This window comes from Sceloporus occidentalis, unplaced genomic scaffold (genome assembly GCF_023333645.1).
Source record: "Sceloporus occidentalis isolate IW3139 unplaced genomic scaffold, rSceOcc1.0.p SCAF_7, whole genome shotgun sequence".
In the NCBI taxonomy this organism is placed as follows: Eukaryota; Metazoa; Chordata; class Lepidosauria; order Squamata; family Phrynosomatidae; genus Sceloporus; species Sceloporus occidentalis.
The window spans coordinates 76,769,254-76,793,950 of record NW_028316987.1 but is presented as its reverse complement, the minus strand read 5'-3'; the positions used below and the strand labels follow the sequence as shown (position 1 = coordinate 76,793,950).

Sequence of the window (24,697 nt, the reverse complement as noted above, 5' to 3'; positions counted from 1 at the left end):
GATGATTTGTTATATGCCAAAGACTATTTTATGTACAAATTTGCACTGCCCCTTATATTTCCCTTATCTTAATATAAAAATCTGTCACTTATTTTAATCCATAATGCATTCTTTGCACATATTTCAATTTATAAACTTGCCATTAAACTTAGGAGTGATTTAATATAAAAAATTTAATATAAAAAATTGTCTCCAGGTTCACAAAGATGAAACGAAAGGGACAATATTGGAAACCTAAACAAGTGGTATTAAATGAGATCTTACCTTCTCACTCATTCCAAATTTTGTGACCATGAGTTTTGCTATTTTAGTAGCATTGTCAAAATCGCTAGACGCACCTAAGAGCAGAAAAATTTAATTCAGCTCATGAAGTTACATTATACATAAAGATGGACACACTGACCTCAAATAATTTCCTTTTGGTTTTTACTGACCTGTTGTGATGTGATCACCTCCAAATATGAGCTCTTCTGCTACTCTTCCTCCCATACTAACATCCATCTGTGCAAGCAGCTGAGATCTAGTTTCACTCCATCTATCATTTTCTGGCAACAAAGACACCTTTAATACAAAATTGAACAACAAAATATTAATATTTGTAAAACAAACTAGACATGTACCACTCTTACTTAATTTGATCTGCCTGATATAGAGATGAGAGTAAAGGATATTCGTTGCCTTTTGCTCTGAAACATTCAGCAGCACGTTACCACACTGAACTTGCTGCCAAACAAGTGAATACTTGCAGTATCAAAGTACATCAAGATTCTTGAGGTTTCTAACCAAAGCTGCCCTAAGCTAAGCAATATAACTTGAGGTAAGCAGAAACTGCCCTCTAATGAGCAAAGAGGTGAACAGCAAATACTGGTCATCCACACTACCCTCTACCTCTTTGTATTATTCCAGAATGTAGCTCTGGCTAAAATTTCAAGTAAACAGCACCACTCTGTCCACAATGACCAAGATTCAATAGTTTAATTCTGCATCCAATGACAGAAGAACTAGGACTGTCTCCCCTGCCCCCCCCCCTTTCCCTGGTGCCAAAACCTTGTTCTAGAGGGCTACTCAGCCCTCCAGAGCAGGTTTTCAGTGTACTCTGGGGGTTGGATTGCTAATGGGAACTGTGGATCCAACAGAAGTGCACCACTGGTATCTGGCCCCTATACAGTGGGCCCTCCTTATCTGTGGACGTGTCATCTGCAGATTTCAGCATTGTCTCCAATGATTGCCTCCAATGGCGGCATGTACACACAGCCTGGAAGAAGAGACTCCTCCCTCCATAACTGTCATCTTCCGGCCTGGGAAGGAGTTGACCAGGCAGGCCCAGCTCCATCAGGGCTAGCCTGGAAGAAGAGACTCCTCCCTCCATAACTGTCATCATCCAGCCTATGAGGGAGTTGACCAGGCAGGCCCAGCTCCATCAGGGCTAGCCTGAAGAAGAAGAGCTCTCCCTCCATCTGCCTTGGTCCAGGCCTCAGAGGGAGAGAAGAACTGCTGGACCTGATCCCCTCCCCCCTCACCATTCCCTTCTCCTTTTGTGTCGTGTTTTTTTAGATTGTAAGCCTGAGGGCAGGGAACTGTCTTTTATCCCCTCTGTTGTAAGCCACCCAGATTCCCAGTGATTGGGCAGCATATAAATAAATCCTATTATTATTATTATTATTATTATTATTATTATTATTATTGACAGCCCTGGAGGTCCCACTGTCCATGGGGGCTGTGGAGGCCAGCAGGGGGTGTCCCATTCCTGCAGTGCCCTCTGGCTGCTGCCAGCCAGGAAGGCGGGTTGGGGATAGCGGCTGCTCTAGGATTGGGATGGCTGGTGCTGGACTCTGGTCTCAGCCTTGCTTGAGGGCACCAATGCCGGCACTATCTTCATCCATCTCATCAGGGGATCTGAGGATGCCCACGTGGGGCGACCAGGCAGGAGCCCCAAGTCTGAGCACCCGCTGGAGGTTCCTCAGGGTGAGCCAGGCGCCTTCCCCACAATGGCTGGGCTCCAGAACTACCAAAGGACAGAGGGAGGTGTACATTGAGCCTAGCAGGATCCCCAGGGGGGAGGGGTCACCTCGGCACCCCTGCCTGCTCAGATGATCTCCAGGAGGCTAGGGACTTCAGGTAAGCCCCATTGTTTGGGGACAACAGGGGCTTACCTGAAGTCATATTATCCCTAACGGCAGTGCGACTGCATGCATGCAATTGGTGAAAGTGGGGGTTGTCCCTAATGGTGGCACAGCTGCGTGCATGTGCCACCACTGGGGACAACAGAACTTGATTATCCACAGATCTGGTATCCAAAGGGGGAGAGGGGTCCGCAACAGGTCCCCTGCAGATACCAAGGTCCCACTGTATGTAGATATTTAATAATATCTAAACTGTGAAGTGTGTCCCAAGATCATGATAGCAAATGAAAACGTACCCTGTTGCTTTTTAGCCTTAGATGGATAGCAAGCATTTAAGATTAGAATAAAATGTAATGTGTGAGCTCAATTGACACAAACCTGAACTACTAGTTACCACAGTTTTTAAAAGCTGGGAGGGAAAAATATGTCTCTTGAACTGTAAACTACACAAACTGAACATTTGCAGTCCTATAGTGTTAAACAGGAATACAATACTAGATGTAGCCCAAAGATGTACAGTTGCTTTTTATGCTCACATCCATTGTTCAAATGCCAAGAAATAGTCTTTTAATACACAAATAATATTATCATGCAACCTGTCATATCTAGTTTATCAAAGATAGTTCCTTGACACGAATGTCTAGTTGTAACTGACGGTAGGAGGCAATGCTCATCTCCATTACTAAGCCAAAGAGCCAGTGTTGTCCAAATACAAATCCGATGGTCATGTGGCCAGCATGTCTACACCAAATGATGTTACCTTCCTACTGAAGTGGTACCTATTTATCTACTTGCATTTGCATGCTTTTGAACTGCTAGCCTGGCAGAAGCCGGGAGTGGTGACAGGAGCTCACCCCATCATGCAGCACTTGAGCCTTGAACTGCCAACCTACCAATCTTCAGAACTGGTGTCTTAACCACTAGGTCACCATATCTCATACAACACTTTTCTGCTTTGCTATTTGGGCAATGACATTACAAAGTTCAGGATCTATTTATCTATCTATCTGCAGGAGGAATTAAAATAGCTGAATCACACAGATACATGCTTTTGGAAGTGACTATTCTGTTATAAAAACATATCTAAAACAGTTATACTAATTGGTGCCAAAGCTACCCAATGAGACTTCCCATGATTACTTTAAACTATAGAATTTTATGAGATTTACAATAGTACAGTTTTAATGGGAATTTTCTCAATAATCCAGAGCAGCCAAATGACCAAAGGTTTACTCAACAGTGGGTATTCTCTAATATTTAAAATCCTCACATGTCCAAGTGTTGGTCCTCGTGGCATAATTGTTGCTTTGTTAATTGGCATTGCATCTTTTGTATAATATGCAATAATGGCATGTCCCGATTCATGGTAAGCTGTAATGGTTTTATTTTTATCATCAATTTCTACACTTCTACGCTCAGGGCCTGAAATCAAAGAAAAGCAAAAGATTTAAGGTGAAAATTACAAGTGAAACATGGAACAAAATGTTGCAACATGGAGTCAGTATGTCAGGTTTCTATCAATCAGGTAAATTTCTTCAAGAATCCTGCTTTCCATTCCCTTCATACATCTCACTCTTATTTACAAGTTTTTCCCTCTTGTCAAATCAATAACCCGCCATCAGGATTATCTTTATTGGGATGCTTTTGAGGTTCCATGTTTACATCATTTTATTTATTTATTTATTTGTACTTCTGCAAAAACTTGTTACCTGAAGACTGCTGATACCTCCCTTAAGCATCAATTTGGCTAACAGGGTTTCACACTCAATTAATTCACTGTTACTATACATGTTGATTTAGCATAAGAGTACTGACAAATCAAATTAAACCTGTTCTTACTGGTTCCGTTAATTGTACTTTGAAACCTATTGAGAGATCTAGTCTTACAAGAGGAGCTAAGCTGGGCCCTTCATGTTTCCTAAAACATCTAGGCTGCCACTCTTACTGCTGAGGGCTTTTTAAAGAGCTATATCACTTCATAACAGAGATTTTTATCTTGAAAAGGAACACCCAACTAAAACCTTCTTAGCAGTTCTACAGGTGGGATTTGGCACATTAATTCTGCTCTAGGGGCTCTGGATAATACTTTATAACTCATTTAGATTTTAATATGATTGCTGTGAGCTGGATGAGCTTTTTATCTAAGAGTTTATCAGATATATTGTTGTTTATATTAATCTTATAGTTATCTTATTTAAATTTCTTTTACTGTTTACTGTTTCTACTCTACACCATCAATTAAATTTTAAAAAAATACAACCCACAAACAAAAACTAAAGAAAACAAGCAACAAATCATAAGCAAAATATTACAAATTACTGAAAAGGAAAACAAAGGAAACAATCAAAATATACAGCTGAACAAAATGAAAGTGGGGATGCATTCAAACACCAATAAGTCCTATCACATTTAAGTGGTTTTTTTTAAAGAACGAAGGGGCGAAACAGACTGCCCCTTTGCACCGGCTTCGGGGCAGCATCAGAGTGCGACATTTAGATGCTGCATGCTCTGACGCCACCCTGAAGCTGGTGTCATACTGCTTATCTGACTACACGGCGGGCAACTTTCCAATGCTCCGGTGGCACGGCATTTACATAGCCCATGAGCAACCCAAAACCGCATCACTGCTGGAAAAGCAGGTTTTTTTGCCGGCTCAAAAAGGAGCAGCAACTTGCCGCTTCTTTGTGCGCTGGCAAAAAGCTGGGTTGGGGCTGCGGTGTACAGCTGCCATGGCCCCAAAGTGGCGTTCAAGAGGGCAGCGTTTCGCCCCTAAGAATATCATTTTGTACAGGGAACAGCTTATCTATTCCAATAGTAAAAGCTCAACATTAATGCAGTATGTTAATTATTACTCACACAATGAAATGCCAACTTAGGATCAAAACACCTAACAAAAATGTGTATCTACAAACATTCTGCCACTGTATCTCATTACAGTTCTGAAAGCATATAATTAGCTTCTTTCTTCTTGACAAAAGGAGACATACAATTTTAAAGTATATAACTCATTTAAAGTCAGTATCAAAATTAAAACTGGTTTACCCTAGAAAAAAACCTACCCATGAGAATTTTGTCTTTTGAAAATTCTAGCTCCTTCATGGTAACCATATCTTTCCCATCCACCGCAGCTTTTAATGCCGCTTGGTTCACAAGATTTTCCAGTTCAGCTCCAGAAAACCCTACTGTACCTCTTGCAATGATTTCTGGATCAATAGCTGTATGAATAAGACATTAAGACATCATTAAGACTTCACTAATCATTAAAGTTCTATGTCAAGACAATAGTCTCCTAGATTAGAATGTACAGTGAACAGAAAGCTAAAGAAGCTAGTGTTATGACCACTTTTTATTCAAAGTGAACTTTAATTATTATATATACTGGACTATAAGTTGACCTCATATATAAATCGAAGGTAGTCAAAATTAGGGATTTTAATATGACCTGTGGATTTGTCGAGGGTAAAACATAAGGTCTGAGCTCCCTTCCTCCTCTGCAGCCCAGCTGCCCCTCGAGAGACAGCCTAGGCTGGGGGAGCAAGGGTTTTCCTTCCCTCTTCCTTCCCACCCTGGCTGTCCTAAAGGGGCAGCCAGGCTGGGGATGAGGCCTGGTATCAAGAGCTTGCCCTGCCTCCTCCACTGTAGCCCACCTGTACATTTGGGAGACAGTTGGGCTGGGAAAGTTACCGTATTGACCTGTATATAAGTTGACCCAGTTTTTTGGGGTCAATTTTTTGTAAAAATGTTTTGACTTATACATGAGTATATATGACACTTTATTTTAATGCCAATATAATCATAAAATGGGTAATAGTAACAGGCAGAGAGCCAAGAATCAAGCTGCTATAACAATTATTTAAATGTCACTTCTAGATTGGAATATACAGTAAACACAAAGCTATAAAACCTTGTGTTATGGCCATTTTTCATTCCAAGTGAACTTTAATTACTTTACTGCCAATATAATCATAAAATGGATAGTAACAGAAAGCCAAGAATCAAGCTGCTGTAATAACTATTTAAATTGGAGAATGGTTTCTTTCACTAAAAACCCAAACTCACAGATTATTTAGGAATATTTCTCTATTCCCCTATGAAACAATGGTGGGTTGTGGTAAATGTAACCTGAAGTATTTGGAAGATGAAAGGTTCCATAGATCAACATGAATTGATTACACTCTTTTATTTATACAAAGCTATCTCTATGGTGAAAAGGTCCTGAACCTATTATCTATATTGTCAGCAATTTTCAGAATCTTTATGTCACAAAGGTAACAGGTACATATTTATACTTACACTCATCATACTTTATTTTATTGAGGTACCATTTCAGAATTTCTGTTCGGCCCCTAACATCTGGTCTAGGAACTGTAACTTGCATGTCAAAACGGCCAGGACGTATTAAAGCACTAATTGGGGAAGAAAAACAATTCTTGTGAATCATACAGCATGTGTATAACTTTTGTTAACCAGTAGAATTAGAAGAAACCATTTTATTAAAAAAAGAAAAAATATATGATTTGGTAAAGCATATAACACATGTTCAGATGATACATTCCAGTAAATTTACAAAAGCAAATGCCCTCTACATAAACTTTCCCTGGAAGTTTACTTTATGAACTTCAGGGACATTCCTGCTGTGTTTAATAGATCAGAATTAAAATTTAATTATACTAAGATCAGATTTGATCTAGTGATCTCATGGTTTGAGTTTCATTATATGTGGCTCTGCATCTAATATCGTGGTGAGTAACCCCTTTTAGTGCTGCCTTCAAAGATTATGAGCAATAGTAAGTCCTTTCAAATATGCATGCACCCCCTATTAATGTTCTACACTGTCAAAATCATATATGCATAAAATCAACCCATACAAAGTTATATTTTATGCATATATACGCACACACACATACTTATCTAATGCTTCAGGGAAGTTTGTTGCACCAATGATGATGACTCCTTCATTAGGTTTAAAGCTTTAAAAAAAGGAGAAAAGAGCTTTAGTTAATCTAATGTAAACATTTTTGTAGCCATACATACTTGGGAAGAGTAGCTGGGGTCCATAAACTAGGTGGGTGATGCCAGTGTAAAGGGACAAAACAAAATGTCCATACAGTACTACCGTAATCTCTTCAGTCTCTTTCTCACATACATTGTAAACATTTTTACCTCTTCATTTCCACATGTATCCATTCATCAATGCCTATTTCCTTCAGGCATTCCTTCTCACAGGTGAAACAATCTATTCTTTTCCATGTACTTTTCCTAGTGTGGATACAGTCCCTGCAGCTCTTTCTATAGGCATAAGTAGATGGTCCCAGCCATTTCCAAAGCAAAAATTGTATGTCAGCTGTAATGCATGCAAGCACTTTGACAAAATAAACTTCTATTGTTAAAACTGAAAATTAAAAAATGGAAGACTAAGGAATGTGCTTCTTGGACCATGACATATTACAAGAGGCAAGTACAGTGTGCCCGCGTCATACGCGGGCGCGCTTTACGCGGCTTGAGCATGCGCACTCAATTAAATGGGCGCGCGCCCATTGCGCCCCACCGCCACCACGCCGCCATGCACGAGCCCCATTGTTTCCAATGGGGCTTGAGCATAGGCGGAAATCGCCTTACACGGAGGGATCCGGAACGGATCCCTGCGTAAGGCGAGGACCCACTGTACTATTCTGCCCTGAAGCTCTCCAGCTGCTCCCAATATTTAGGTGGGTTTTGCTCAAAATGTTGACAAATTTTGGATAGAACATCCCTTTGGGATTGGTCCCAAGTACCAAGTTTGTGGATTAAATCCTGAATGGCTGAAATATTTCCTAAGGTACACATCTGATCTCATATTATCACCTTCAATGGCCACACTAATACCCACATTTTTTCTTTCTTATTTTATGCAGTTACAATACAGTGCACCCGCACCATATGCAGGCGCACCACGTGGCTTCGTTTATGCAGAAGCCACGTGACAATGTTAAAAATGGTGTGCGCACCTGTGGCACGTGCACTGCCCCGAGCACACACCCCATTGTTTGCAATGGGACACGAGCATATGCAGATTTCCTCTTATGCGGGGGGATCTGGAACGCATAAGGGAAAGGCCCGCTGTATAATGCACAGCCCCATCAAGAGGAAAGAAAATGACTACTTACCCATCCATTTCAGCAAGGAGTTGATTTATAGTCTGTCTGGAGTAGGGATGCATTGGAGACTCAATTCTTTTGCCACCAACAGAATCTAGTTCATCAATGAATATGACACAAGGTGCATTTGCTTTGGCTTCCCCTAAGAATAAAGGATGTTATATTTGTATTTAATATTGCCATACAATATTTTATTGTGTTTTCATGTTTTCAAGTGAGATCCTTGAGCTTTTGCTATCACAATCAGTTATATTTTCCCATAGTATCAGATCTTCAAAGTGGAAAAATTGCCACTGTTGCTACTTTATCAAAAAAGATATATCCCTCTATGGATTGGAATAAACAATCTGGAATATTTTTAGATTACAATGGTCTGTTACAGACTGCCAAAATAAAGCTGCTTGGGGTCTCTTTGGAGGCATGCTGTTTAAATGATGCATGCACCCTAAGAATCCGGAAGCTGCACCAAAGCTGCCCTCCAGTGCTTAGGAATGGAGTGTGGCTTTGGCGCGACCTCCGGACTCTTAGGACCCATGCATCATTTAAATAGCATACCTCCAAAGAGACCCAAAGCAGCTTTATTTTGGCAGTCTGTAACAGGCCAATGTGTCAAACACTTGATACAATACAAATACTGAAATAGAACACTTTTCATTTTGTGAGACATATTAAACACAAAATTGACAGCATTTATTCAGTGACAAATTGTGATCTGTTCAATAAAATGCACAAGCCTTTGAAGTGTGCCTGTCTGCTCTTCCGATACCTCCCGACAGAAAGTGACCAAGAGAAAACTTAGGTGAACTTACTGAACAGATTTCTGATACGACTCGCTCCCACACCAACAAACATTTCATCAAATTCAGACCCAGAAGCATAGTAAAATGGAACATCAGCTTCTCCTGCCACAGCTCTGGCAAGAAGGGTTTTGCCAGTACCAGGAGGTCCCACCAACAGAATACCTGGAAAAATAATGGCATGAAAATCAAAATATATCAAAATATGTTTGCAGCATGTTTTGTAAATATTGCTCTTTGGTTTACAAACAGGATATATGTGAACCATATGAAAATAAATTTGTAACAGTGAAAATTATTAGTAACACTCTGTTAAGAGCAATTTTATCTAGAAATTGTGTTTTTATCTTGTTACATGGTCAATGACAAAAGGAAGAAGGTAAACAAGTATCAAAAGCATGAATAAATGTCAAACATTCTATATACTCTTTGTCGTAATGGAATCAAACAAGACCAAGGTCTGAATACCCCTGCTAAATGAATTGCCAATAGCTTGAAAGCTCATACTTACCTTTAGGAAGTTTACCTCCTAGTACAGTAAATTTCTGTGGATTTTTCAAGAATTCTACCACTTCCTGTAGCTCTTGCTTAGCTTCTTCAACCTGCGCTCAATTAAGTGAAAGGAATGCATTTATTAATAAACTGTATCAAAGTTTTAAAGAACACAACTAAAGACCACAATAATTTTCTTTGGATAGTAATTTCAGCTAGACTATAAACCTGAAAGATAATGGTATTTGACCTTTCCTTAGGAAATGCAAAACCCCATGATATACCACTAACTAGTCTTTTGCTCTGGATATCCAAAGCATATTAGACATAGATATAAAGTTAACTCTATTTGTGACATATGATAACAAATTGAGCACGTATATTTATTTAATATCAAAAATATACTGCAAAACAAGTAACAATTGTGTAAAGCCCTAGAACTATAAAAGGGGAGAAATTCTTATGTAAGAGCTCAGTATACAGTTCTGAAAAAAAGAAATGAAACACCAACTGTGACCTTGTGTAAGCTAATGTTTAAACAAATTATAAGGAAAACAAACCAGCAGTCTCTCCTACTATAAATGAAGCAATAGATCTTTTAAAAACAAAGTCCAAAATCCATTTTTTTTTCTATGAGCTATGATTTTGGCGAAAATCAGCAGGGCTGGATATTAACTAATATGAGAAGTGAAAGTGAAAACGAACGACATATTGCTACTCATTGTGAATATTCATTCTGGGGTGTGAAGTAGAGCAACCCATGAAAAACTGGGTTATATATCACATGTCATATATCAGAAGCTGGTATGTGTGTTTGTATGTATGAAATGAGTGAGAGCCAGCATGGTATAGTGGTTTACAAGTGGACTACAACTCTGGAGACCAGGGTTTAAATCCCTGGCCCCTTAGTTTTCCTCAGTTGTCCACCCCTGAACTAAACACTCAGGAGACTCCCAACATTTGAACTTACCCCTTTGACATGTTCAAAAGTGACATTTTTCATCTGAATAGGGTCTACTGCTGCATCAAGCCCAGATGTTGTTCGAAAACGTACTGCAAACAAATTAAGCAATGGAATTAAATTAATAAAACATAACTAAGCCAACATCATTTGTCAAAATGCTTTCTACAAATAAGCCATATTAAATAGTGTTTATTGTAAGGCTCCCAGGACTGAATTGGCCCATAACTGCTTAACTGGGTATCAATCATTCTTATAAATAAGCAAATCCAAAACTAAACAAAAGTTTGTTTGTCCTAGACCCATAAAGCTTTAAGCAGTATACCTATGTCCTACCTCCAGCACCAGGCAACTTAGCACCTGTGCATCTTATCTCCAAACTGAGAGCACTCAAAGTTTTAAGCAAAGCATCTCAGAGGAAGACAAGACTATATTTGGGCAGATTATTGTAAAAAGTACAAAGATAAAATCAAAAATCTATTTTTAAATTACACCAGCTTCATAGTTCAAACTGTCATATAAGTAAAGGCAAAATCTAAGAAGTTAAATACATCTGCACTGTAAAGTTCAGGAAGACATTGAAAAGAGACAGCAGTACATAAAACGCTAAAAAAATTGAACTGAAGAACTACATCCAGCATGAGATGTATTTGATAAAAAGATACATTTTTCCCAATAATTACTTTATTATGAAGGATTTATGTCTTTCTCATGGAGAAAGGATTTAGGTCTTTCTTATGGAGGATTTAGGTCTTTTTCATGGAGCAGCGTATCCTGATATAAGACTGTATTGTGACTTTTTAAAATATGTAATGTTAATTCAAAAGAACATGATCACATCTGATAGAAAAGTGCAAATGAAGTGATTCAGAAGAATGAAAATTTAACAAACCAGTATCAGAAAAGGAGCCTTTACCAGATAAAAATGGGGTTTTTGACAAACCATAAATACCAAGCAGCAGTAGTACAAGCAGAAATAGACGGGTTCGTCTTAAGGAATCTGAAGAAGAAAACAACAAATTCAGCAAGATAAATGAGATGATACAGATACAAAATCAAAAGATCAAATAATGGCAGTATTGGAGAGCAATGAAAACAATAAGGGGAAGCATAAGAGAAATTTACCTTTTACATAATTACTGCTACATTTTTAATTGAAGAGAAAGAGCACAAAGGAAGTGAATTCACCATGTCATTTTCAATTTTTTTCATTTACACTATTAACAAACAATTTTTTAAAAACAGACCAACTGACCATTTGTACGTTGTGTGAGTGACTGTGCTTTCAAAAACCCCTCTGCAAACCCAGTTTTAAAGGCATCATGATGAGCTTCAGGTATGTTTTTTGTTTTCATCAATTTCTCTAAACTTTCAACTTCAGATCCTCTATCTCTCAGTAGAAGTCCCTAAGAATGTGATTGAGGAAACAGCTTTAACAATAAATTCTTATACAGAGAAACAATTAAATACATTACTTTGCCCAAACATTCCAATGATCATATTTTTGCTATGCAATGAGGCACTGAATTAGTCAAACTACTAAAATATTCTCTGGCACAGAATGTACACAGAAGATTAAAAAGCATATGTGGAGGTATCTTTAAGTAGGCATCTGTCTGCATGTAAATTTTCAAGTTCCAGACTTGGATTTTCCTCTAGGTTGTAGCTTTTTATGTAAATTTAGATTCTTCCAAAATTCAAGAAATAATATTTTACAATTTAATTTTGGGGGGAGGAGGGAGACATTTTGAACCATCACAAAAAGTTACTTTAGGAAGATATTATCTGTAGAAGAATACTGAATAATAACACAAATAATTTTAGTCTAAAAGTCAACCTAGCTAACTTAGAAGGCCACAGAACTTTCTTATCTTTCAGATTATAAAATGTTTAGATTTGGTCGTGAAGTACACAGTCAAGTATAAATCTAGAAATTTTAGTCAAAACATTGACCCCAAAAACCTAGGTCAACTTATCCACGGGTCAATGTAAATACTATACTTGTAAATACTATACTTTAACTCTTATTAAAAAGAGAACCATCCGCTGGTGAAGGGTAAGAGTGCAATCTGTCCTGGAAGCACTGACCTCCATCGACTCTCTCTTCCATCCAGACTTTAGTTTAAGCCAAAATAGTTATGCCTGCCAGACGTTTGTAGGTTCTTTGGCACTGTTCTCCTTTGCTTCATCATTTAGATCCTTTGTTGCATGCCCCTAAATTTAACCTTCAACTTATTCAAGGGTCATATCAAAATCCATGATTTTGCCCCCCCTCAACTTATACATGAGGTCAACTTATTATCAAGTATATATGATAGGGCCCATACAGACAGGCCAAAATAAAGCTGCTTTGGGTCACTTTGGAGGTATGCTGTTTAAATGCTGGATGTGTCTTAAGAGGCCAGAAGTGGCACCAAACTTTAAATGAAGCTGATTTCATGGTTAAACACAAATATTTCAGAAGCACTTCTATTGTAACACACATACACAGCTTTATACTGTACATCATTTGCTTCAAGTGATTTCCCAATAATTCATCCTCTGTAACATCAACTTTCGAATTATATAATGACATTTGCATACGCAATGCATAAGCCAATGTCCCCCATTTTACTCAATTTTAGCTGTCCTATCTTTCTTTAGACTACATAATCTTGCTATACAGAAATGTATAACCCAGACATCAGAGGCAATGTAAAAGACAATGTGACAATCAGGACATGGAAGGTTCTCAGGCTTACCTTTACAAATGAGGGAGCTACGGTTTCTGTTTCTGCTACTCGTTCCGATGTTGACTGCAGCCGTCTTGCTCTTGATTTCAGAGTCTTAAAACCCCGAGACTGAATGAAAACTTAACATACACAAGGGTGTGTTATATTTCAATATAACATTTTTTAAAAGATTAACATATGTGTTCTGCAGCTTCATCCAGTTTGTGTGTGTGTGTGTGTGTGTGCGCACACACACACACACACACACACACACACAGTGTGTGTGTGTGTATCATATTTTAAATACTGGATGGCTTTTGGATGAATCTTGAACTTATAACAGACTTCAAAGCATCACATTACTAGCTGTATGCTACTTTGTTGCTATTGTTCCAAAACCAGTATCCTTCTAGGTTGTATGGCAGCAACACATGAAACTGAGTCATTTGCAAAGCAGCTTCTGACAGCGCACTAGAAGGAGGTAGCGGCTCCTACTGTTCAAATATACAAGTCAAAAAGCCCACTGCATATGCTCTACATTATTTAAGGAATAAAGGAACAATTGTAGCATTTCTTCACAGATAAGTAGCACTGTGTTGAGTGAGGTATATTTCAAGGAAAGGGTTCATAAATCTCAAACCTACAGTACACATGTGACCTAACAAGCTGGAATGGTAACCAATTCATGCCTGATTCTGTTTAAGCAAGACTTGTCTAAACATGGCTTGCAAACATCTTTTTCTAGATATGTTCTCACTACACAGGAATTATGTGTATATAAAAAGGTAGGGGCCAGTGTGATGTAATGGTCTGAGAATTGGGCTAGGATACTGGGAGACCAGGGTTTGAATCCTGGCTAAGCTGTGAAAACTCATTGGGTGACTTTGGGCAAGTCACACAGTCTCAGTCTCAAAAGATGGCAATGGCAAAACCCCTCTGAAGAAACTTTCCAAGAAAACTGTATACACTTTCCAGTCACTTCCAATTTATGGCAACCCTAACGGGAAACTATCATGGGGTTTTCTTGGCAAGTTTCTTCAGGTGAGATTTGCAATTGCCATCCTCTGAGGCTGAGAGAGTGTAACTTGCCCCAGGTTACCCCAGTGGGTTTACTTGGCCAAGCTGGGATTCGAACCCTGGTCTCCAGTCATAGTTCAATGCTCAAGCCATGCTGGCTCCCGTAGTCTACAATATAGTACATTAGTTTATGAAAAGCCTTATTATAAAGTTGGATGCAACCAAACTTGTGCAAATGAAAGGAACAGAGACTACAACAGAATGGAAGCTGAGGACATATCTGCTCATTCTTCCTTTCTCCTGACACCCACTGTGCCATCTCCTGTACTGTTCCAAAGGTTATCCCAACACTCTGGAATAGTATAGGGGCTTTACTCTTATGAGTAGAGTGCCACTGTGAAAATGTTGGATCAAAGCTACAACATAACCACATGGTTAATTTTTGAAAGAAGATACTTCTTATTCCATACCTGGCCAACGGTGAAGATCTGAACATATACTCTGGAGGGGGCTAGGATGCTGTCTGTATGGATAAGATGAGCGTAAGAAGCTAAATACGTCTGAAAAACCTAGAAAATTATGATAAAAAGCACTTGTTTCAGTTTTGAAGGCATTAAACGCACAACATCAAATCTTGCATTTTTAAATACTAAAGGATCAAAAAATAAAATTAAAATAAGCCTCAGAAAATCATCATCATAGCAAGCCAAAATGAAAGATTATCTTGCTCCTTTTCAAAGGAACCATGGAGAAGAAATGAAATTGGCAACAAGACCAAGGCTTTTCATTGTATTCTCTGGTTTTTGTTGGACTCACGCCTAGGCTTCCCAACTGAATGCTTAAACTAAATCCACTGTTCAACAGTGCAAAAATTGCAAGACATAATCCAATAACTTATTTGTGATCCTACAGCCACACCAGAATTGGCATTCCTCTCTTCTCTTGCCTCCACCCTAAAAGGGTGATCCGGAGGGCTAAGAAACCCTCTAGTGCCAAGGATGTAGCCAGGATTTTAGGAAGGGGGGGGGGGGGTCCAGACTAAGTGCCACCATTATAATGGGGCTTGGGTGCGGCAGTGCAGCAGCACACACCATTCATTTTTCTAACGGAAGGGGGGGTCCGGACCCCAAGATCCCCCCCCCTTGGCTACGTCCCTGCTGGTGCAGGCGCTAAGTCCCATTTATGCTAGTTTGAATATGCAAGCATCCTGTTGGATCTTGGCCCAAGACTTGAAGTCACTGTCCAATTCTGCAAAGGACTTACTCAAGTAACATCCCAGTTAACTGATTTAGAAATAAGCAGGTATTTTATGTTGAAATATAACCGGAGTATGAAAAATGTCAGATAAAAGATCAATATTATAAGTAGACTTCTGACTTCCCTTCAGAATTAACTACTGTAAATTACCTATTGGCTGATATTTCAGAATAAATTGGAGATAACTTCCTCATAAAATGCAGATAGGGAACAAGAAAAAAAAAACAGTTCCAATATTGAGAGGATATGGATAAAAACAGACACAAACACTTCAGTAAACAACTTAGTTTCCAAATACTTGTTACAACCTATAAAGCCTCATATGGCTCAGATCCAGGTTATGTACAGGACTATATTGTTCTTTATATATTTGGTTTTGAGATCTTCATTTCTCTCAATCTCACCACCATCACATTATCTGGAGGGAACATGGGAAACAGCTTTCCTGGTAGCTCCTCCCAGGGTCTAGAACTCTTTTCCAACAAAAGAAAGACTGGTCCCTCCACAGAGTATCCTTCTGGAAGCAGAAGATGACTATTTTGTTTCAATACCTTGGGAATGGACTGCCTATTGGAAAAAGCTTTTACTAATATGCTGTACTGTCCATATTTCTTGCTGCTAAATGGTATAGTTTTAAATGGCTTTTAACTATTAATAATGTAACTTTTGTATATTTTCATAATGTGAAGTTCTATCTGTAACTGAAGTTTTGAAATCCACCTTGAGTCCCAGGTCTGGGATACAGTGGGAGATCCTTCTCATTCAACAGCAAAGAGGTGTGTGTGTGTGTGTGCATGTGTGTGTGTAATCAGTCTGATTCACTTCTCAATGTACAGCTTGATCTAATCCATTTCAACTTTCAACTGAGTCCTGCTGGGGGACAATCGAATACTCTTTAAAATACAAAAACCAGAGGTATATTGAGGCACAGCAGAGTGATGACATAGAGATGGAGAAGCTTCTGGCTGCTCCACCCACGATCGTCCAGTAAGTGACCAGGGACTGTGCGACCAGGCAGCCCGCTCTGAAAGCAGACTCTGCCACAGTCCCAAACAGGCTGCCAGCAAGGAGCGGATTTTTGCTGCTCTTTTTCGTGGCAGCTTTGGGCTGCCTTAGATAGCCTCAGAGTGGCTTCTGGTCATGTCAGGGGCATGCATAATCTGCACACCATGCCCCCAAAACAGCCAGCAGCCACTCCTTTTGCCCCCATCTGTTTCAGGCTAGAGTTAGGGCAGCCCTGAACCACTGGAAAGTCAACAAAATATCAACAAATATTACTGGCCCACAAAAAAGTTTATAACCCACACTTACCTATATTAGTAATTTGTAATGCCAACAGCCTGAAAGAGAATAGATTCTGAAAGAGAACCCATTCCCAGTATAAACATTCTGCATGAGCTACTATGCCACACTGAGCCATTTACCACCCCACACATCCCTGGGTCTACCACAGAAGCACTGAAACCTCTCACTGCCCCTACAGCCATTCTGTGCCTGAGGGAGAGCAGAGAATCCTTACAGCCAGATACAAAGCAATTACATTATCCGCTGAGGTCTGCCAAGGCCTTTAGGAGTTCTTAGTCAGTGGGTAATGCAATCATTTTGCATCTGGTTAGTCACAGACAGAAGCTTCTGTGTTTTCTACACACATCCTCCATCAGGCACCACATGGCCAGGGTGCATTCAGCAGTCCTACCATCAGGGGGAGGGGCTTTGGCTGCTGGGGAGGAAGGGCAACCAAAGCCAGACATATACAGACATAAAATTAACTCCTGCCTGAGGATGCTGCTAACAGGATGCCAAAATAACTATTTTCAAGACTGAGTTAAGGTACAGTCCCATGTTAAATTAAATAGATCTGCATACACTTTGTATGTGGATGGAGTCACTGCTCTAATCATATATCCTGCTCACCCTAATATACTATGGCATGTTAAACAAGAATAAACAAAACCATTTCATGAGTTTGAAACATGGAGCGATTTGTTTTGAATGTAATGTCAACATTCAGCTTTTTTTTTTTTTTTTTTTTTTTTTTTTTTTGCATTCCTGCAACGTCTGAACACTGCACTGCTGGAGCACCACAATGCTGCCCACTGTCTGGTCAGACGGGCGACGTGACGCAGGCTTGGGGGCGGCATCAGAGTGTACGTCATCTAAACACCAAGCCCCCCCCCCCACTGCTCCCAAGCCAGCACTTCCTGCCAGTCTGTTTTGGACCCAAGATTATGCATTTTATAATAAGGTTTTTTCCCCATTACTGAGAACCCTTCCCTCCCCAATAAGCAACCAGGGTTGTTTGACAAGTGTATCTACCAACAACAAAAATAGGTTTGAGAAAAATGGAATAGATATCAGATACAAAAGAAAGATCAAAGCCAGGTGAAAAGTGGATAAGGATATGTTCCAGATGGAACTCAGCTGTACAATGGAACTCAGCTGTACAATGCCATTAAAGAAGTGAGGGTGAAGAGAATAAACCATGATAAAAAAATAATGACCAAAGACAGAAATAAAGTTACCATTAATTCTGGGTTCCTAATAGAACTGAAAAGGTCTCTTTGGAGAAAATAACATAGAAATTAAGCAGAAAATATCTTACAAAACCAATGTATCGAAGAGTATGGAGTGATACTGCCTGTGACTCACTTTAATAAGTGAATTAATTACTCAAGTATGCCAACACAATTTTCTCAGACATACCATACTTATTTTCAAAGAAGGACTGTGCAGATATATACGATGTTTGCCAATGTGAAGAGATTTTGTTTTCTACACAATAGCCAGGAAGTAGCCTGTCCACTAGTTCATCAAGCTGGCTAGCTTTCAAGTCAGACAGTCCTAGGTCTCGTAGATTAAGTACTGGCTGTAAAAAGAATAAATGAAGTATTCAAATGTTTAAGAACATCAGATAATTCCAAAAATAAAATCCAACTGTTCGAGATCCACAATCCAAAAAGATTTTTGAAAAGTAGAAGCAGCAAACTGGAAACCATAATTTCTTTGGTTTGTTTTTTTTAAATTGCAGTTTTGATCCCTCACTTCAGAATGTTAATACAGTTGTCCCTTCCAATTCGCAGAGGATCCGTTCTGGACCCCCCCCCCCCTCATGAATCAGAAAAACTGCCAATATTGGGGTATCATTGATTTCAATGTATTCATGTTCCTGTGCGAAGCCCTGCACACACGCTGTGGGTGAGGGCACCATTTTGTTTCCTCCCTGCTTGCCATCCATGAGTAATCAAGACCACAGATCCCAAGTCCGTGAACGAGGAGGGACGACTGTATACAGTTAGGGTTGCCATAATTGTCCACTTTTACCAGGGACAAAATGTGGAACAAATTCAAGACCAAACTGTAGGACAACTGCAGGACAAAACTCAGCCCAAAATGTAGGACATTGAAGAAAAATGGTGGACCTTAAATGTCCTACATTTTGAGCTGAGTTTTGTCCTGCAGTTGCCCTACAGTTTGGTCTTGAATTTGTCCTACATTTTGTCCCTGGTAAAAGTGGACAATTATGGCAGCCCTAGGTGGACCCGTTATATACTGGGGTTTGGTTCCAAGATCTCCCGTGTATAACACAATCCGTGGATGCTCAAGTCCCATTAAATATAATGACATAGCAAAATGGTGTCCCTTATTTAAAAAATGGAAAATCAAGGTTTGATAGTTGAAATTTATACTTTTTTTAACATTTTCAAACCGTGGATGCTTGAATCCGTGTATAAAAAATCTGTGTATAAGAAGGGCCAACTGTATTTCCATCAGTTAGTTAAACTGTTTCGTTTTTCCAATATAGTGCTTTCATTTTCATTAACTAAAATACAAAAAAGCAAGATCTACATTCAAGCAGAAGCTGTTTTTTGAAGATGTTATAAATACCAACTATGAATGAATAATTTTGAAGCATATATATATGTGTGTGATTGAAAAAGTAGTACGTCTTTCACAGTAACTGTGGTTTTTACAGCCCTATTATCCTACAAAGCAAGAGTGGAAATGATTATAGCCTTCCAAGTGTTTCTGGAATAAAACTGCCAGCAGCCCTAGCCAAGATAGCCTGTAGTGAAGAATGCTGAAAGCTGTAGTCTGACGGCATTGGAGGGCTACATGACTCCTATCCATGCAATAAAAAGAACACTAACAAAATCAAGAAGCAATCACTGCTTCATTCTTTAATCTCTCATTAAACTTTCATTTCTCCCATAACTAGCAGTGCATGTCTACTCAACAATAGGTTCTGAATTTAAAAAGACTTGCTTCAGGTGGGCATAGGGCTGCAGATCCAAATGTTGTTCTTTACAAATTCATGTTGCAGAGGACTCAGCATCACTTACTGGCAAATTTTTATTATTACTGTAACAAAATAAATTGCATGCAAAAAAATACTTGCATATTAAAACAATTATACACTGCAAAACCTTTATATAGTAGTCTGTCTGGATTTCTGCAGATAGTATCAAATACTAAATCAACTTTATCTAGAAAGATTCTTTAATGTAAAATATAAGAGACCAAGCAAATGTAATCATGCTAAATACTGCAAGGACATAAGTAAGTGTATCACATCTTCTAAAAATTCTTACCTCACTATTTTGTACATCAGATTCAGGTGCTGCTTCCTTTTGGACACACTGGCTAGTTGTTGCAGTGAAAGATGGAGCCAGGCTTTTGGGTGAATGAAAGGCATTGATAAGATGACTCAGAGGAACTGTGACCTAACATAAATTGAAATATAAGATCACTGATCAACACATTTCCATTCTGATCTAGAATAATGTACAATGTCTTTTAAATACATATGGCACTCAAAAGCACATATTAGGAATATTACCTATTTAAAGGAATAGAAATATGCAGCAAATGAAACTAAAGTTAACCCAAATTCATTAACTCAATCAGAATTTTATTCACAAAAAGACATCAATCCCCTTGTGATTTTTAAAAATGACTTCTCAGTGTGTAGCTTTTTATTCAGTTTTCTACATCACAGACCAATAAGTTTTACACATTAAAAAACATGTGTCATCCCTGCCTACCTAAGAAACTAGTGTCCCTGTTTGTACAGTAAAACAACCTGTTCCTTCTATCCCTTCATATTTATAACCCTGAGTGCAATATCTCTTCAACATTCTCTGTCTCGCTGTTCATGACAACTATTTCAGACAAATAGAAATTGGTATCTTCCAATCATTGCTTCTTTTCTCTGGCACATCATTCCTTCTCCGGATTTCCTCATACCTCTACAATCGACTGCATGATTCAGGGTTTCAACCAGCATTCTACATATGTACATTATTAAGATGTCCTTGCTGCTGTTGCTGTGAGCCTTCAAATGGTTTCTGACTTAGGTCAGCCCTAAGGTAAACTTATTCATTATCCATGGAACTGATGATTGTCTTTGATATACTAAGCAATGTAGAAACAGGAACTGGCTTCATACTGGAAGAACAACCATCCACAGTAATTCAAGATAGGATCAAGGTCACAGCTTCTTCAGATCCTGTCAAACCTTGTTGTTTTACAAGGTCTTCAATCTTCTGTGCCAAAAAGTGCTGGTAGCTCACGAAACCCCAAACCCCAGGATTCCATAAGATTTCAAATTGCATTATTTTTACATTGTAGATGCATCCTAGAAGCTCCTAGGTGCATCCCACCGAAAGGAAGAACTAGCAGGGCTATTCTCAGGTCCTCAACTACCTGGTCAACTATCTGAAACCTAGAGTTGCAGCAAGGCTACAAGGACCTCTTCTCCTTGAGTCCGTCTACACTGTAGAAACAATACAGTCTTGCACCAGTTTAAATGCTGCAGCTCCATCCTACAGAATCCTGGTATTTGTAGTTTTACAAGGTCTTTAGCCTTTTCTGCCAAAGAGTTCTGGTGACTACAGTACAATTCCCAGGATTCCACAGGATGGCGCTATAGCCCTTACAGTGGTGTCAGACTGCATTATTTCTATGCCAGCATGGCACAGTGGTTTCAACGTCTGGCTATGACTCTGGAAACCCAGGGTTTCAATCCTGGCTTGGCCATGGAAACTCATTAGGTGACCTTGGGTAAGTCACGCTCTCTCAGCTTCAGAGGAGAGCAATGGCAAATCCCCTCTGAAAACACCTGCCAAGGAAACTCCATGGCAGTGTCGCCTTAAACTGGAAATGACACGAAGGCATAAAACAACAAAGATGCACCCCTTAGAATGCTCCTAGGTGGGTTTCATGGCTGAGTGAGGAATCGAATCTTTGGCGCGTTACAGATGCGCCGAAGGGGTGTACTAGGGTTAGAAAGGGGCAAGTTAGGGTTGAGAAGGGGCGTCTGTTCTGGCTGCCCCTCAACCCTAATACGGGCCGAGTCCGTACAAAACGGTGGCGCCCGTCCACACGGGGGCTGCCATTTTGATGTCGCGGATGCGTAGCGCTCAGACGTTGCACGCCGGAAGTGACGCCGTGAGTGCACGACTAGCTCCTCATGGTGCCACTTCCGGGGCCCAGAAAGAAGTGCCATTTCGGCGCTTCTTTCTTGCTGTGCCCGGGAGCCATGCGGTTTGGCTGCTGCGGTTCCTGGACGTTGCAACTGGCGGCGGCGGCAGAGTGCCCATTTTGGGTGGTCTGTAACTCGCCTTAGTTTCCAGAATCATAATCTAACATTCAAACCAATATGCCATGCTGGCTCTCTAGGGTGCATCTACGCTGTGGAAATAATACTGTTTGCCACAACTTTAAGTGCTATGACTCCATCCTATGGAATCCTGGGGTTTGCAGTATTACAGAGTCTTTGGTCTCCTCTGCCACAGAGTTCTGGTGCCTCACAAAGCTACAAACCCCACGATTTCATAGGATGGAGCCACAGCAGTTTAAAAGTGGTGTCAAACTTCATTATTTCTGCAGTGTAGCTGCACCCAAAGGACCATATGATACTGCACTGTACTGTTGTAGTGCTATTATTCCGCTTTAACTGCTATGGCTGCCTCCTGCGGCATTCTGAGATCTGTAGTTCAGTGAGGCACTAGACCTCCCTGGCTGAGATTTCCAAATGTCCCTCTTTCTAACCTGTAAATCCCAGAATTCCACAGGAGGCAGCCATAGCAGTTAAAGTGGAACAATAGCACTATAACAGTGTAGCATGATATAAGACAATAAAAGTACACATAACTAATTCATATTCAATAGGGAAACATTTCCATTCAAGGGGAAAAAAACACATGAAAGCCATGTTGGAAGAAAATGTCTCAGTAGTGAAATAGCTTGGGAGAGGCATCCCTTGTTACGACTCCTTTCCAGACACCCTCCTTTTCAAGGAAAAGTCTTACATTTCAATTCTATTTGAAAGCCCAATTTTTCATTAACTGAATTGTTGTTGTTGTTTTTAATTTGTAAACAGCTTTGTATTCCAATTCTGGGAGGAAAGCAGGATATAAATATAATAATAAAAACAACAATAATAGTACCAACAATCTTCTGTCCAGGAGGAATTCCAAAATGTCCTCCATTTTGAGCTGGACTAAGCAGGATGAGTTTATATTTATACAAGTGTTCTATGCTTTTATGGTCATGCCCTACATCTTTCTTGAATGCCCTGTGGTGGAGATGGCCACATTAAAATAATAGTAGTAGCAGTAGTAGTAGTTGTTGTTTTAATTTGGTCATGACCTCCATTTTTCTTGAACAGCCTACATTTTGCTGCGTCTTGTCCTCCTTTGCGGTCAGGACCTCTGGCCACCCTACTCTTAAGTCATAATGCAATACTCAAACCAGTATTCCATGCTGGCTCTCTCCTCCTCCTCCTCCTCCTTATTATCACTACTACTATTTTCTTTTTCCTGCTCCCTTCTTTGCCAGAGAGCTCCATCCCTCCTTCCTTTGCTCTTCCTCTCCTCCTTCTTCCCCATCCCTCTTTTCCCCTTGGAGTAGTGCAGGGCGACCACATATTATGGCCGCAAAGGAGGACAAGGCACTGCAACATGTAGGACATTGAAGAAAATGGAGGACATGACCAAATTACAACAACAATAATAATAATTTATTTTAATTTAGCTATGCCCTCCACTATTCTTTTCATCACCACCAATAATAATAATAATAATAGTAATAATAAATTTAATAACAATTAAGAATCGTGGATGATAATTATTATTATTAAATGCATGATTATTCTTATCGGTGGTGAAATTAATTTGGTCATGTCCTCCATTATTCTTTTCACCACCAATAATAACAATAAGACGAATCGTGGATAATAATAATAATAATAACAGCAATACTCGTTATTATTATTATTAAAGACATGATTCTTATTCTTGGTGGTGAAATTAATTTGGTCATGACCCCCATTTTTCTTTTCTTTTCACCACCAATAATTGTAATGGTAACAATAATAAGAATCATGGATTTAATAATAACTAAGAATCATGGGTGGCTACAATGATAATTATAATAGTAATAATACCCATGGTTCATATTATTATTATTATTATTGGTGTCGAAAAGAAAAATGGAACACTTGACCAAATTAAAATGTATTATTATTATTGTTGTTGTTGTTGTTGCTGCTGTTTTAATTTGGCCACGTCCTCCATTTCCTCCAACGTCCACCATTACTACTGTTGTTATGACTACTACTACTTACCCTCCTCCCCATGGATCGAGGCGGGGGACAACCACAACAACCACAATGAACAACCAACATCAGCCCAAAGACACGTTAAAAGGGCAAATGAGAAATGCAGATCTTAAAAGCAATCCAGGCCTTTCAAAAGCCATTCACAACTGAATAAACAGCCATCAGGGTGAGCCTGCGGGAGACTCCCCACGAAGGAAAACCCACGCTTCTTAGCCATGCTCAAAATGGAGGACGCTTTGGGGCTTCCCTTCCTGGGCAGGAGGCTGGGATGGAGGACGCGTCCGGGGGAAGGAGGACACGTGGAGGACGCCTGGAGGCGGGATGCAGAACAATGGCGGCGGCGGCGGCGGCGGCGGCGGCGTCCAGTAACGTCTCCCCGCCGCAGCAGGAACCGCCACGACGGCCGCCCCTCGGGCCTTTACCTGGGGCTGGACCGTGGTAGAGAAGGAAAACATCCTGCCGGCTCCCGGCCTCGGTGGCGCCCCGGCCGGCCTCCCCTTCGCAGCCGCTCCGGCCGCGTCCTCTTCGGCTGCCAAAGGGACTCAGCGACTACGCCGCTCTGCGAGAAAATGGCCGCCGCCT

The 24,697-nt window shown here is 39.9% G+C and overlaps 1 protein-coding gene across 6 annotated transcripts in view; it reads right to left on the bottom strand.

Annotated features, from left to right (window-relative positions):
- Positions 1–24,697, bottom strand: part of LOC149309988 (ATP-dependent zinc metalloprotease YME1L1) — a 27,793-nt gene extending 3,096 nt beyond the window's left edge. For 4 of the 6 annotated variants that reach the window (XM_089533427.1, XM_089533423.1, XM_089533424.1 and 1 more), the window contains exons 1-17: positions 24,538–24,697; positions 20,085–20,216; positions 18,199–18,361; positions 14,709–14,807; positions 13,252–13,361; positions 11,766–11,916; positions 11,403–11,510; positions 10,520–10,602; positions 9,569–9,659; positions 9,070–9,222; positions 8,270–8,402; positions 7,031–7,093; positions 6,417–6,529; positions 5,183–5,338; positions 3,394–3,545; positions 435–561; positions 265–338 (exon numbers count right to left, since the gene is read on the bottom strand). In XM_089533427.1, the coding sequence (XP_089389553.1) occupies positions 265–338; positions 435–561; positions 3,394–3,545; positions 5,183–5,338; positions 6,417–6,529; positions 7,031–7,093; positions 8,270–8,402; positions 9,070–9,222; positions 9,569–9,659; positions 10,520–10,602; positions 11,403–11,510; positions 11,766–11,916; positions 13,252–13,361; positions 14,709–14,807; positions 18,199–18,361; positions 20,085–20,216; positions 24,538–24,570 (1,941 nt within the window). In that variant the 5' untranslated portion in view covers positions 24,571–24,697. The remainder of the gene's footprint in view (positions 1–264; positions 339–434; positions 562–3,393; positions 3,546–5,182; positions 5,339–6,416; positions 6,530–7,030; positions 7,094–8,269; positions 8,403–9,069; positions 9,223–9,568; positions 9,660–10,519; positions 10,603–11,402; positions 11,511–11,765; positions 11,917–13,251; positions 13,362–14,708; positions 14,808–18,198; positions 18,362–20,084; positions 20,217–24,537) is intronic. The other 2 variants (XM_089533429.1, XM_089533426.1) reach the window with 1 other exon arrangement.